Source organism: Atheta coriaria, unplaced genomic scaffold (genome assembly GCF_025399875.1).
Source record: "Atheta coriaria isolate IRGN ID8LTWV9N9 unplaced genomic scaffold, Caltech_Dcor_3.1 hic_scaffold_4_pilon, whole genome shotgun sequence".
Taxonomy (NCBI): domain Eukaryota; kingdom Metazoa; phylum Arthropoda; class Insecta; order Coleoptera; family Staphylinidae; genus Dalotia; species Dalotia coriaria.
This window is the reverse complement of record NW_027045446.1, coordinates 7,964,266-7,979,181: the sequence shown is the minus strand read 5'-3', so window position 1 is coordinate 7,979,181 and position 14,916 is coordinate 7,964,266. Positions and strand designations below refer to the sequence as shown.

General features: G+C 35.3%; 1 protein-coding gene across 1 annotated transcript; it reads right to left on the bottom strand.

Moving 5' to 3' along the window:
• Window positions 1-114: 114 nt before the first annotated feature.
• Cad96Ca (tyrosine kinase receptor Cad96Ca) lies at window positions 115-14,916 on the bottom strand. The gene is made up of 8 exons (XM_065300521.1): window positions 13,745-14,916; window positions 2,957-3,189; window positions 2,272-2,865; window positions 2,086-2,205; window positions 1,583-1,712; window positions 1,060-1,394; window positions 723-1,004; window positions 115-662 (listed from the first exon to the last, which is right to left on the bottom strand). The coding sequence occupies exons 1-8, from the start codon at window positions 13,800-13,802 to the stop codon at window positions 438-440; spliced, it is 1,977 nt and encodes a 658-aa protein (XP_065156593.1). The 5' UTR covers window positions 13,803-14,916; the 3' UTR covers window positions 115-437.

The window sequence follows — 14,916 nt, the reverse complement described above, 5'->3', positions numbered from 1 at the left end:
TTTTTGTTTCGTTGACGTACATTGTTGAAAATCCGGCCAAAATGTTTACATAACCTTTAAAACAAAGAATTGTTGAATATTCATTACAATTTACATCAAAATACATCAAAATGATTGATTTAAAATTGTCTATTTACAAATAAAATTAATAAAATACATTCAACAATAATTATCTATTATCTCTTATCGTTAATCTGCTTGCGAGCGAATTTTTAACATGATTTATGAATTTAAAAATGTCTACGTTAACATAATACTCGTAAATACAAACAAAAACGATGAAATGTCATGTTACTACATATAATAATAATTATTGTAACTTTGGTTGATTATAAAAATAAACAAAGGCCACTCTTCGCCATAGAAAATAAAATATTAAATAAATACAAAACTTGTGCAAGCTTTTTACCAATATATGCTGCTGTTGTTCTCGTGAATCACAACTTTTCATCGCTGATGTTAAGCATATTGTAGTAGGAATGATCGGGAAAGCGCTCCAGCTCGATATAATCGGTTTCAGTCATGAGCAGCTTTTCCAAAAGCTGGATACACTCGTCGAATGGAGGTCGTTGCTTCGGATCCTTGTCCCAGCAATAGTACATTATATTGTACAACTCACGTCGACAGTGCTCAGGTTTGTCGAGTCTGTAACCATCACGTACCTAAAATAAAACAATGAAAAATAAATATTTTTGTGTTTTTTAATGATTTGTAGGTTTTACTTTGCGCATGACTTCAGCAGCTGACAGTCCCGGGTACGGTGTGCTGCCTAACGTTACAACTTCCCAGATTAACACCCCGAAGCTCCACACGTCTGATTTTGTAGAGAAAATGTTATCGTAGAGGGATTCAGGAGCCATCCACCGAATGGGAAGACGTCCCTCACTCTTCCGCTCGTAGACGTGCGAATCAATCACATCGCGAGCAAAACCAAAGTCTGCTACTTTGCACGTGTGCTCATCATTAATTAGCACGTTCCGCGCGGCTAAATCACGATGAATAATCTGAAAAGAATTCAAGGTTAAATTGAATATTTTTGATTAGGTTTATGAAACTCACTCCGTTTGAAGCTAAAAAGTCCATTCCTTTCGCTACTTGATAGCAAAAAGATGTCAAGTCACGCGATGTCAAAGATTTACTCTGACCGTGCATGTTGTTGTAGTACCTCTCAGCTCTAGAGTTTCTCAAATAACTTTGGAGCTTGCCTTTGCTTACGAATTCCATAATAACAAACAAAGGATCCTTCTCCGTGCATGCGCCCAATAAACGCACCACATTCGGATGTGGTTCCAACATTTTCATAACCTGTAACTCCGATTGAAGATCCAAACGTTCTTTTTCGCTTGCGTTTTCTTTCAGGGTTTTTACAGCCACAATTGAGACACCTTCCTTGTCTAAGGAGAAAAAAGAAAGATAAAAATTTAATTAGCATCAGTGTTAATTTAGTGTTAATTAAAAAAAAGTTTTTTGATTGTATTAATGTAATTAGAAGTCTGAACTTTTTTTTGTTTTGAAAACCAAAAGTAATTATTGTTCAGATGACTTCCTGGTACATCAAACACAGCCAGTGACAGTTAATTACCGTCGATATCGATGGCTTCACATTTCCACACTTGCCCAAACGCGCCCTCGCCCAAAATGTTGAAGAACTTGAGCCGATGACGAGGGAACTCCCAACGGTCATTTGCTGCCTCCATTTGATTAACTCCCAGCTAAAACACAAGCAAATTACCAATGATAACAAATAATTCATCATTATTTCAAAGATTGATCATTAAGATGTTTACATGAAAAGTTCCAACTTTCCACATGGCCTGTTGACCCGCTAATGAACTTTGAGCTCAAACCGGAAATAAACACAAGATAAAGATCCACATCCCAAGAGTTAATAAACTTGGCGGTGGCATTAGAGCAACTTTGTTCATTTGTTTATTTGTTCATTTCAACGCCGAGTCGAGGCTTGCAACACAATTGATTTTCGACTTTGATTGTGCCCCGAACACGTAAATGAAAGCAATAAATACTCGCAATAGAATCAACCCGAAAAAAGCTCAAGCGGATGAAATGGACATGTAAGTGTATTACCTGCGGATTGTTATTGTCTCGCTCCCAGGGTTCGTAACGATTGCTGAAAGCTCGTGGGCCTCGCCACTGTTGCATTGCAAGGTCTTCCTGAACCACCGCTATTCCGCCAGAGTCTTTTCTCTGGAAACACAAAAAATAAAATCAACCTCAAAATACAAAAAAACATAACCTCAATTAATGACTAACCATATCTTTATCCTTGCAATGTTTGCTCCTGGCTAAACATAACTTCTTCCTGAATAACAACGCGATGACACCGACAGCAATAAAAATCGCACATACAGAGATAACAGGAACCAAGGTCACTGCTAGTTCCTGTACCCCTGACCTAACTGGTTGATCATGCGGTAGGATTTCGTTGTCATTCTCGTTTTCGCCCTCTTTTTTATTACTAACACCATGGTCAGAGTCTTGTTTCGTGGCATTACCTGCGTTTGCATCAACGCCCGTGCGATTATTGCTGTAATTGGTATTTAGCGGCGTGTAGGTATGCGGATCTATCGGCAGTAGGTGGGTGCCGGTCACGCCAGTGTTGTGGGTATTATCATGTGGTGGTGGTTGACTAGGCGGCGGTGGGTTGTGAGGTGCTGGATTCGGATTGAGTTGCGGTGGGTAAATAGATGCTCCTGGAAGGTTGAAGGGATAATTGGAGGGGTGGACTGGCGGCCGGACTGGTTTTCTTCCCCGTGTGGTGGTATTCACAATATTCACGAATACCTCGGTTTTGGCGGCGAGGTGACCATCGGACACCGTCACATAAAGGAATAAATTCTCGCCAGACTGTAAAGAGATAATATGAAATGCATTGTTAGTTGGTTTTAAACGTATTATGATGAGGGTTGTGGAATTTGTGTGTGTACAATGCACTTACGCGACCCTTGAGCGACTCGTTCAAATAGACAACGCCCGTATTGTTGTCAATGCGGAAAGGCACGCGAAGCGAGGGTGCCTTCGGTTCCAAGCCGTACTCCAAACGGTCGTCCTCGTTATCACTACCGTGCACTCTGATGATGACCGTGCCGATCTCCTCGTTCTCCATAATTTGCCAATGTCGTTCCAGCCACATGGTCGGTGGTGTATTCTCGCTCAACTGTGCACCGCATCCTGCAAAAACACCACAAGCGGGAATTAATAATAATCCTTGGCAAGTGGGCAAATCCTTCAACTTGGAATTATTTTTAAATTTAGAAATATAATTGGATTAAATCTATAAATTCATGCTGGAATCACGTTGGTAAATATTATTCCTGGATATTATTATGCAAGGTCGATGGGATGGAGATGCGTGCATGGTAAGATGCTATCAGCATCCTGATGGTTTAATAGGGGCGGCAGATGTTGGCCAGTTCCGTGCGAGGAATTTATTAGCATATGCACAAGCAGCGACAACAATATTGACTTATCTGAAAGCTGCTACTGCACTTGCATCTCTATAACTCCATTAGCGGAGATAATATAGTCAAGAAGGATAGCAATACGGTAGTTTTTGTTTAATAATTCCAAAAGCAATCAAGATAGGCGCATGATTCTTTTAGAAATCTATTTAGAAATAAATTATACGTCAAATAAAACTTATATATAGTAGTAATTAATTTTTAATAAAAAGTTATAGGATATATTGTGTACGATTTATAAATTTCTATTAAAGGAAGTTTAATTGTTAGTAACTTTGTCTTTAATAATCACATATATACCATTTTTGGCATATTTATGTAAAATTTATGTCCACATCTAACTGTCTAAAATCATGATTGTAGCTTTAATTGTTTTTGAGTAATTAATTAAAAACTAATCGAGCCTTTCACTCCTTCGGTTGATAAATTTTTAGTTAATAACTCCCGAACAAACTAAGGTATATGCATGATTCTTTCCAAAATCTCTTTCGAATTAAATTTTGCGTCAAATAAATCTTAATTATTATTGTAATTAATTTTGAATAGAAAGTTACAAGGTATATTGTGAAAATACAACAAATTTCTATAAATTTAATTTTAGTTCTCTATAAATTTATCGTTAATAATTATATATAAGCCATTTTTGGCAGATAAATGTAAAATTTATATCCACATCTAATTTTTAAAAATTATGATTGTAACTTTAATAGTTTTTGAGTAATTAATTAATAACTAACCAAATGTTTAGCTGCTACAACACCGGTAAGAAGTTTTTGCAATGTGATAGTTTTTGGTTAATAACTCAAGTGCCTATCAAGATATATGCACGATTTCTTCAGAAATCTATTCAAAATTAAATTTCACACCAAATAAATCTTAAATATTACAGTAATTAAGTTGAAATAAATAGTTATAGAAAATACTATGCCTGTTAAATAAATTTCTATTAATTTAATTTTAATTGTTAATAACTTTGTCTTTATTAATCATATATAAATAAACTTAGCACAGATTTATATAAAATTTATGTCCATACCAAATTCTGCAATATTATGACTGTCACTTTAATAGTATTTGAGTAATTAATTAATAACTATCAAAATGACTAAAGTAAAAACTTCAGCCGTCGCTAGTTACGAGTAGAAGTAGTACTACTTGGCAACATAGAAAAGTTAGTATTTGTTGAATGTGAGTTCGACGGATGCGTTCTACTTTCTCCGCACCAGCTAGACTTAGCAGTTGCGTTTTTCGCTACTGCGACTGCTCGGTCGGGATTAGCAATTGACAATTCGGCAGCCATTTGCCGAACAATTCCGAGTGCAAATACGTGCGACGCACGCCAAAGACACGCGCTGGAATGCTTCGTGCTCGCTTGAAGATGCTCCGCAATTGTGGCGTGTGTTTGAGTGCATTCGAATCGGAGAAAACGTTCGCGGCACTTGTGCCGAGTAATTGTGGACGCTAGAGCATGTCACGCAGAGTACATTGTTGAAAATACAGGTATAAACGTGGATTATGTTTATTCGCACAAAACATTAAAAGGAGTGGTAATGAACAATAATTTATACATGTATACAATAAACAATGGGTGCATTTATATTGTTGTGATAACAGGATACAAATTTGGAAAAAAAGATAAATATTTGATTAAAAATTATAATAACCTTAAAATATATGTAATACTAGCTTTTGCCAGCGATTACGTCTCGGCAGTGTTTAATAAAAATGTAATTTGTTTTTACTCTCTCGATCTAAACATAGTATGTGTCAATTCTATCTATAAGATTCGCAATTTTATTTTAAAGAAATTAATTATATAAAGAATTGCTAATAATGCACTTCAGCGTGCCATCTCGGATTCAACTATTTAACTATAACTATGATTGAATCTCAATATCAACTTTTATCCTATAGAAAAGGGATGTTTTTTGGGTTTTCCCGGCAATTATACAAATTTTTTTCGTCGTGAAAACCATCCGTGGACTTTAACAAACATTTAAAAAAATGAATTGGCCAAATTGGTCTAGGCATTGATGAGTTATGCGCTTACTAACACATTCTGCGATTCATTTGTATATTATAGATAGATATGATTCCATTTATTAATTTTCTTTACGCCATTATTCTTTAATGCGTAAGTCAATAAAGTGTCTTCTGAAAATCTTTCCGAAAGCATTACGCTACGTAATATAATTGAGCTCAAGTTCTTTCAGAGAGCGACATTGCCTCATTCAAGATACCAGGACTTGAATCAGTGTTCCAGGTGCACAAAACCTGTCTAAAAATAAACCATTTTCAAACCACCTGCAAACCACCTTCCACCTGCTTCGTTTAGTCAGTGGTTTAACATAAAAATGTGTAATTTAATATTTCTGTTATATTTCGCATCAAAATAAATCGGCACTTGTATTGTTTCTTCTTGTTTATTATTTCCGACAATAGAAAAAAGTTATTTTAAACGCTTTCCTACACGTTTCCTCTCTATAAAACACACGTCTGTATTATAATGGTGGATGTTGCAGGGCTTACAGTGTTTAACTGAGTGTTTGCGTACTTTTCCGGTTTCTTTGTTCGCCGCGATGAACTTGGATTTTCATTTAAATTCTTTCCACATTCCCCTATTTTTGTACGCCGGCGAATGTTAGATCGTTTAGACGCTTCCCGTTTGTTCCGTCCGGTTTGAAAATGCGATACGTGTTCTTCGAGCATGAAAACGCAAAGCTTTCCCAAGCTTTAGTTGCCTTTGTGAATGAATATTTGCGTTAAAATTTACAAACTTACGTTAAACATATTACAGCATTCAGTATTTGACTTGCGGTATAAATACCGAACATAACAGTATTTTTCTATTTTAATTTAATTTGAATTTTATTTCTACACGTTGAGTTGATTGCACTTAACTTAACTGGATTGGCTAAAAGTTGTTGTTGTTCTTGTATCTATTAGATGCTCACGTTTTTTACCATTCTAGAAAACTTGTTTGTGCATAAACCCACTGCAACCGGCAAAAACTCGTCGCCGCATATGTTGTTAATAGTTTCTCGATACTGCGGCAAATCGACGACATTCTGCCATTTTCTGCATTCGCAGACACACTGCAATAACAAGTTTTGGAGTTGACGTTGTGCAGTTAGGTTAGACGCGCGTCCTTTTGCACGCTGGTGAACTTGCCCGCAAATGTGAACTGAATTCCACGCTTTACAATTTCCCTCGATTAAAGTTGTATCAACAATAATTATTTTATTTTGTTTGGTTTTGGTGTAGGTATATAGACCGCAAATTTTGTAATTTATAATATAAAAATAAATTGCAAAATGTGTTAGTAAGCGCATAACTCAACCACGCCTAGATCAATTTAGCCAATTCTTTTTTTAAAATGTTCGTTAAAGTCCAAGGAAGGTTTATACGGCGAGAAATATTCGAATAATTGCCAAGAAAACCCTAAAGACATCCCTTTTCTATAGGAAAAAAGTTGGCATTGAGATTCAATCATAGTTATAGTTAAATAGTTGAATCCAAGATGGCGCGCTAAAGTGGATTATTAGCAATTTTTTAAATTACATTTTTATTAAACACTTCCGAGACGAAGTCGCGGGCAAAAGCTAGTATTTCATAAAAATAAAATTGTGTGCAAAAACGATTTCAATAGCTACCAAATTCTAACCTTAAAATTTTCAGTTTAAAAAGGCAACCAACCACACTTGAATAAATTAATTCCTGCTGAGCTAAATAACACAACCATAATGTTAATTACACAAATGATACATCTCGCTTCGGTAAACCGCAATTACCAAAATCATGCGACCGTGAACATGAATTATATATCAAGTGTAAAAGTTCAAAAAGACACATAATATAACATAACATATATCGGTATCTTTAAAACAGTGTGCACGACGTAGTGTTTTCAAAATATTTGCCATTTTGTCAAATCAAAAACAAAATACCTACATTAAATATTCATTAAAACTTGCGCTAGATGATTTTACAAGTTGCCAGCCAGCAAGATATCGCCATGACAGCGTGTATTATAAATATGTAAATAAATGTAGATTGCGGAATGTTTACATTTCGGGCATTACGCGTGTCGTGCGTGCCATGAACGACGGGAATACTCGTATCCTCACATCTCACATTATCCTGAGATGCGGGGCGCATTCACCGCAAGGCAAGCTTTTAACCGACGCGCAGCGTCTTCCACGAGATGAGTTCCAACGTATTAAATGTTACATTTCGTAAAAGAGGAAATTAACATCTACAGTTTCATCTAAATTGTTAAATTGAGCATTTTAACGGAAAAAGAAGGGTATGAGTGGTTATGTGTATATTTGGTTGCATACATTATAAATTTATTTTAAATCGTTGAAATGCAATATGTATTATAATCCAGCTTTTGCCGGCATCCCGGTAGTGTTTAATAAAAATGTAATTCGTTTTTACTCTCTTGTTCAAGACATAATATGTGTCAATTCTATTAGGCAATTTTATTTTAAAGAAATTAATTATATAAAGAATTGCTAATAATGCACTTCAGCGCGCCATCTCGGATTCAACTATTTAACTATAACTATGATTCAATCTCAATGCCAACTTTTATCCAATAGAAAAGTGCTGTTTTTAGGGTTTCGCCACAATTATTCGAATTTTTCTCGCCATATACGAGTAAACCATCCTTGGACTATAACAAACATTTTAAAAAAAGAATTGTCCAAATTGATATATGCGTTGTTGAGTTATGCGCTTACCAACAGATTTTGCGATTCATTTTTATATTATAGATGTGATTTTATGTGTTTGTTTCGCTTTAACGCAAAAATTACACAACCAATTTCGACGAAACTTTACAATCTTATAGCTATCTCATCAATACAAGTAATTTGATATATAGTTGGTGCTAGGAACAAAAATCTAATTAGTTAAGTGCCATTTTATGTGAATAAACTGCAAATTACATTTTAAAATCAAATTAATTTACTTCTTAATAGTTTCCTGGATATTTTTTAAACACCTAATCATTTCCTATCAATCAAAGAAAAGGATATTACCCTCGTCGTAGGGATGGAAATTATCCTAGAGAAAAATATTTGAATGTCCGTGCGCGCAGATTGCGTTTTCATCTTGATGGAAAACGCATACCTGTTGGATGCTGTGTTCACTCTTCACGCTCAACATCCTGTTCGTGTTCGCTCCTTTGCTCCTTCGTACACGACGCGTGCGTTAAAAAACATTGCTCTATCAAACCCATTTCTGCGTTCTTGCTGCTGCTGCCGCTGGCGAACAGCCTCCGACAACCCGACGACGTCCGTGAAACCTGTCGTGACGTAAGCGACGAGACGCACGTATATTTCACCGAGAGACTTTTGCACGCTGCTTTGCAGGTATTCGCGCTGGCGAACGACTCCTTTCGCGGTGTGTTTTTGAGTTTCGCAAGCGTTTATTTCTTCGCGCACGCCAGCAGACTCTATTTTAATAGCTGTGCGTATGTGTGTGCGTGTGTAGGTGTGCGCGGCGCGCAAAATTAAGCTATATCCTGTTAAGATATACGACGGCAGTGTCTGTAAACAAGTGAAAGCAAAATGCGTCACCAACGTGCAATTTATTTATGAATGTAGTATTTCCAATTTTTTTTTATTCCACGAAAAGATGGAAATTTTATCCATAACCTTTTACAAATATTTATAATTTTTATTTTCTTGCAGTAAAAACTTATATAATCTACAAAACAAAATATTTTGACATCCAAGTGACCGAAAATGAACGTTTTACCATTCTTGCATCAGCACTCATAATGCACGGTTAAATTTTCACAATAAGCGCCATTCTCAGACAATTAGTAAAGAATTATGTAATTACTCAACACAATACGCTGGGCGGATGAAAGTTTTAAGCAAGTGGAAATGCTTGAATTAAATTCTAAACGACCAAATCCGTTTGATGTTGATTCTGACTTTTTTATATTTTTTTATATCCTGTCGATATATAACTACTAAATTAAAATTTTAATACTTAAATATTGTATTATATGTTCATTTACTGGTAAATGCTGAATTTATTTATGCCACCTCGCGCCGGCAGTCTTTCCACACCGATTGTTGTTCTTTGTGTATTATTCCCTCGGTGTGTTTCGCGCTTTTACTCGACGACCGCGAGCCAAGCAGGCGAAGAAGCCGTCGACGTCGAAGACCGTCTTCGTTACCGACGCAGATGACCTACTTGCGTGTCGCTGGCTCACTAACTCACTTCTGCCTGTTCTTTCGCTCGGCCTTTCCAACCAGCCGCTCACCATTCAACAACAGCAATCGCCTGTCTCGATACTATATTTACCGATCGTAAAAGTTGGTGCCGTGCACCGACAAACGAAAATTCTGTTTAAGCGACCTGCAATTACGGCCGCGCTCAGTTTTCGCGCTTCAATCTTATATCAACCTGTTATTTATACGAAACTCAAGTGTAACACCATTTGCATTGTACTAGATTTGTTTGTTGGCGGTTGCCATAGTTACACCTAACCTCAACTTTCCAAAAAGTTAATAATCCAATCATGTATCAAGTTATTAACGCCATCGTAAAACTTTTCCAACTTGAGTTATAATTATAATTTTCGCTTGTTAGCGCAACACGCTGAAAATTCCGTCATATTTTTAACAATTATTCATTTTTTATTTTTCTTTTTATGGAACGGTGTTACGCCAAGTTGAAAATTGAAAAAGTTGGTGGAAAATTTACGGCGGCGCAAAAATTAACACAATAAGCATTGAGTCCCAAGAAATGTTTTCGGCCTAATGCTTTAATTACTGCTTCTAAGAAATCAAACATTGACAAAACGTTTCGGAGAAGTATTGCGTTGTAAATAAATAAATTTTTGTAAACAATTTCATTGAGAGTTCAGCGAAAATTAAAGGATTTAAAATATTAGAGGCTTAAGATATTTGTGTGATAACTGAGTGGGTTTTTGAATTTTGAGAACGATTCGAATAACATGTTTTTCTACTTAGAACTTGAGCTTAAAAGTTTCATGTCAGCCACAGCGGTTGACGGCAGTTTAAAACTGCTTGTGCTTGGAATTGAAGAAATTTCTCAAGTTTTAACATGCTAAGTGCTTCATTGTTTTAAGTCGTAGTGTGGAGCATCGCACGGATGTTCAACTGTAAATCTATCTTTATTATCCTGATATTAAAATAGTTTTATATTTACAGCTGTGATTTTTTTGTTATAAACCGTAAAAATATTGATTTTTTAAAACTAAAATTAATAGTAACATAAATTATGTTTGAGTGAAAGAAAAATGGCTGTAATTTAGTGGTATGGACGCACAAAGGCGAAGAAAGCATGCATCAAGGACATAAAAAACGATATCGCTTTCTCTTCTCGTGGCTTAACTTGAAACTGCGTCCGAAGTCGTCTCGAAACTTGAATGTCGAATGCTGAACATCAAGCACCAAACGACAACTGAAACCTAAACCGTAAACACGAAAGCGCACCGCAAAGCCACACAAAGTATGCGATTCATGTTGATTTTATTTATATTTTGTGAGGAGCTATGAGGACGACATAAAAAGTTTTAGATTCTTGCCAAATGCAAGTCTTAGAAATGCTTTGATCCTCCAAGTTAACATCTAGTTGCAAGGTTTAGGCGGCAACTGACAGGTATTCCCATTATATTTGAAACGACTTAAATCTACGCGGGGAATTTTCAAGCGAACATCAAAATTATACGGCGATAGTAACACGAGACAAATTATTATCGATTTTTATCAGAAAATTAATTCACAGGAATTAAAATAATGATTTTATATAGAATAGATGCAAACCTGTAATATAGTGCGCAACATAACCTCCCAAAACATAATCTATAATATAAAAATGACTCACAAAATTTGTTGGTTAGCGCATAACTCAACAACGCATAGACCAATTTGGCCAATTCTTTTTTTTAATGTTCGTTAAAGTCCAGGGATGGTTTTTACGGCGAGAAAAATTTGATTAATTGACGGGAAAACCTTAAAGACAGCTCTTTTCAATAGGATAAAAGTTGGCATTGAGATTCAATCATAGTTATAGTTAAATAGTGGAATACGAGATGGCGCGCTGAAGTGCATTATTAGCAAATCTTTATATAATTAATTTCTTTAAAATAAAATTGTGAATCTTATTGATAGAATTGACACATACTATATCTAGAACAAGAGAGTAAAAATGAATTACATTTTTATTAAACACTACCGGCACGAAGTCGCGAGCAAAAGCAAGTTTATAATTAAAATTTGACGATTGCTTAATTTACGTATGAGTTTAATCATCATTTGGTAGGTAAATCTACTTAATGCGTTTATATGACTAAAAACCACATCAAACAATAGTTAAAACAGAAAATAAAAGCAAAATGCATATAAAAAAGCTTGTAATTGTGTTTTTCATTAGTTAATACATGTCTAAAATTTTACTTAACATCTTTCTACCAAGTTATTTACAATGTGAGTAATTAAAAGTCAGCAATTACTCTTTTCCAATGGAATGCAAAAAATTACATGCAAATAAAATGCAATTTAATGACTACTATTTTGCTAAGCATCGCATGCGCAGTGTTCACTCATCACAGTCAAGAATTTAGCATTTTTGCAATTTAAGCAGTGCATGCACACGCATGCCACGGACGAGCGCAAAACAACATCATTCTTATAATTAATTATCTAATTATCCCCTCCGGCCATGCCGCGCGTACATAGATGCGGTTCTGGGTTTCGTTTTAATTGTTTTGCGGAGTTTCGTGTGAAAAACGCGTTTTCTCAGAGACTCGTACCCGCTGTGCATGCACTTTGATATTACATGAATTATCATATGCATGATATTCGCGCAACACGCTATTTTTAGAATATTTGGTTTTCATTACAATAATGGCACTCACGCCTGGAAAATATTAGTTTGTTCAATACTTTTGTCGAAAAAACGTTTCGGATATATTTCTCGCATGTGAGTTATATAAGTTGCAAAAATCAAAGAATACATGTCGAAATAATAGATTTCAATGGAACAATAGATGTTAACAAGGTCAAACTTTAAATCTAGTTAAATGTTTGTGTAAATATTTCAATATAATTAATGATGCATATAAAATAAAAACTAGTTCATCTAGTCACAGTTTTTGCACAGTTTCTTCTTCTTCTTCTTCTTGTTATAAAATTAATTAAATTTGACGCTGAACATAAACACACTAGGAGTATAAGTACTGAACTTTCAAAGCAAATGATGTTTCCTTTACACGATACATTTAATGCCTTCAGGTCTGACATAAACTAACAAACAATGTAATTTCATCCACACTTTCTATACTTATGCACGAGTTTAACGAGTGCGCATCGCTCTACGCAAATGAATTGTGAAGAATTCAATGCACATTTCAATTTCAATGCGCGGCGCTAATGAGGCAACTGCGGCCCAGAAAATAATTGCGCTGTTATTGAAAACCATTCAGCGCTTTGTACACGATGGACATTGAATGTCAGCGAGCCTCACATTCGGTTTATGTAGATGTAAAGCGTATATTATCATTGAGGTAAAGGTGAGGCTCTATTGCGACAGCTTCCTGGCAGTCAAAACAAAACAAACAGAAGCAAAACGGAATGAATCAAAATTAAATCGTCATTCGAAGGACAGAAAATGGTTTAAAACACACGTGTTGGTGTTTTGATTCAAATTGTATAACCAAAAGTATAAAATTAACCTAAAAATTTATTTATATTTATTTTATAGCTAAAATACTCTAAAAATATATTAAATATTATTATTATTATTAAATATTAATAATCTATGTATAACAATGTGTAAATATCAATATATAAAACACAATATTCTTATACATTCCATATTAACTCAGTGCTATTAGTGTATAGTGGGTTGCATAATTTGAATTGTATTTAAATTGATCATAAACGTAAAATAATTTAAAACTTGATCTTATTTTCGAAATATTACGAAATATTTTATTAGTTTTGCAATAAAAATTTAAATTATCATTGTGCAATACAAAATTCTTTCATTAGTCACATAAATGTTGTGATTTCATGTTTAGTTCAATAATTAGCGCTAAATTTTAGTGAAATAAATTCCGGGTAAAACTTTCCTTTCCAAAGTGTTTATACATGATTATTATACGTATATTGTTAGTACGTGTAAAATAAAATATAATTTTGTTTAGATTTTCATTGTTTTTACCATAATATAATGTAAAATGTGAAAAAATTTATACAAGTATGTAGGAATTTTACCTCTGCACGTAAACATCCATACTAGAACGACAATGCCGAAGAGTTCCTTCAACTCCATAATGGCGAGCGACTTCCTTGCCGTTGTCGCCGTCGTCGGCAGTCCATACAACGTCCGAACGAGGTGCGCCAAGCGTCACTTTCTAGCACACTTAATACTCCTATATCTTTCAAATTCCACGGTGCGTCACGTGAATGAAGCGGTCGAAAAAAATCTCTTCGATCGGTGATTTCAATATCAGCGTCACCTGCGATGTGTATTCACACACATGCAAACACGGGTTAAACACAGTTATGCACACGTGACACCGAAACATCCAATTTCACTTTTTTTCTCTTTTCGTGTCTCCGAATCGCGTGCTATGGTACCACTCGATTTATGTAAAAACACACATTGCCAAAAGACGTATCATTAACGTTTTAGTATTTAGTACCTATTGGAATTTCACGATGTTAACGAGTGTGTTATCACATTAAGTTAATGTCCAAAACATTCGAGCACTTTTATGAATGTTTTAATGCCAATTGAAGTCTTAATCACCTGCAATTAGCTGTGTAGAGGTGTAGAATATGCACGCAAATTATGCGAGGATAAAATTTCGAAAGCTTTACACTTAGCACCTGTAATGTACAATTAGTGACGTCAATTTGCGCTTTTGAACTTGTGATTGAACTTAAATTAGCAGCGTTCGTGCCGAATTGTAATTTGTCTAATTCACTATTTCGTACCTACAACATCTCATCACTCTTTGTCAAGGTTACTTTAAATAATTACTGATTAATTAATGCAATTAGTATTGGATTTGTTTCGACGCACGTTGAAGTCTCCCACTTGTTGCTATTTGATGAATCACCACCACCCAAATTAATTAACTATGAATTTTACACTGTTTATAGCATATTTCCGGGTGTTATATATTTTTTTACAAGTTTTTTGCACTTTTTACACTATTTGTGATGTTTGAGTGGATAATTATAGTCCGGTACTGTGCACCACATCTTCACACACTTTCCCAGGCACTTGTCGTGTTTTCGTGGCGATTTTTCACATTTTCGAGGCGGCGAATAGAAAGTTGCGTAGCCGCCGAATGGAAGAATATCTGCGAGTTGCACGCCGTCGTCTCGTGCGCGGTCACACTCGCAGCACAGAAACACAGCAACTGTCAGGCGTCATT

Coding starts and splice junctions, on each gene's coding strand:
- Cad96Ca (XM_065300521.1), bottom strand. CDS start 13,802: ATGGAGTTGAAGGAACTCTTCGGCATTGTCGTTCTAGTATGGATGTTT. Junction 2,206..2,271: donor ATTGCAAGGATAAAGATATG/GTTAGTCATTAA, acceptor TTGTGTTTCCAG/AGAAAAGACTCTGGCGGAAT. Junction 1,005..1,059: donor ACTTTTTAGCTTCAAACGGA/GTGAGTTTCATA, acceptor AATTCTTTTCAG/ATTATTCATCGTGATTTAGC.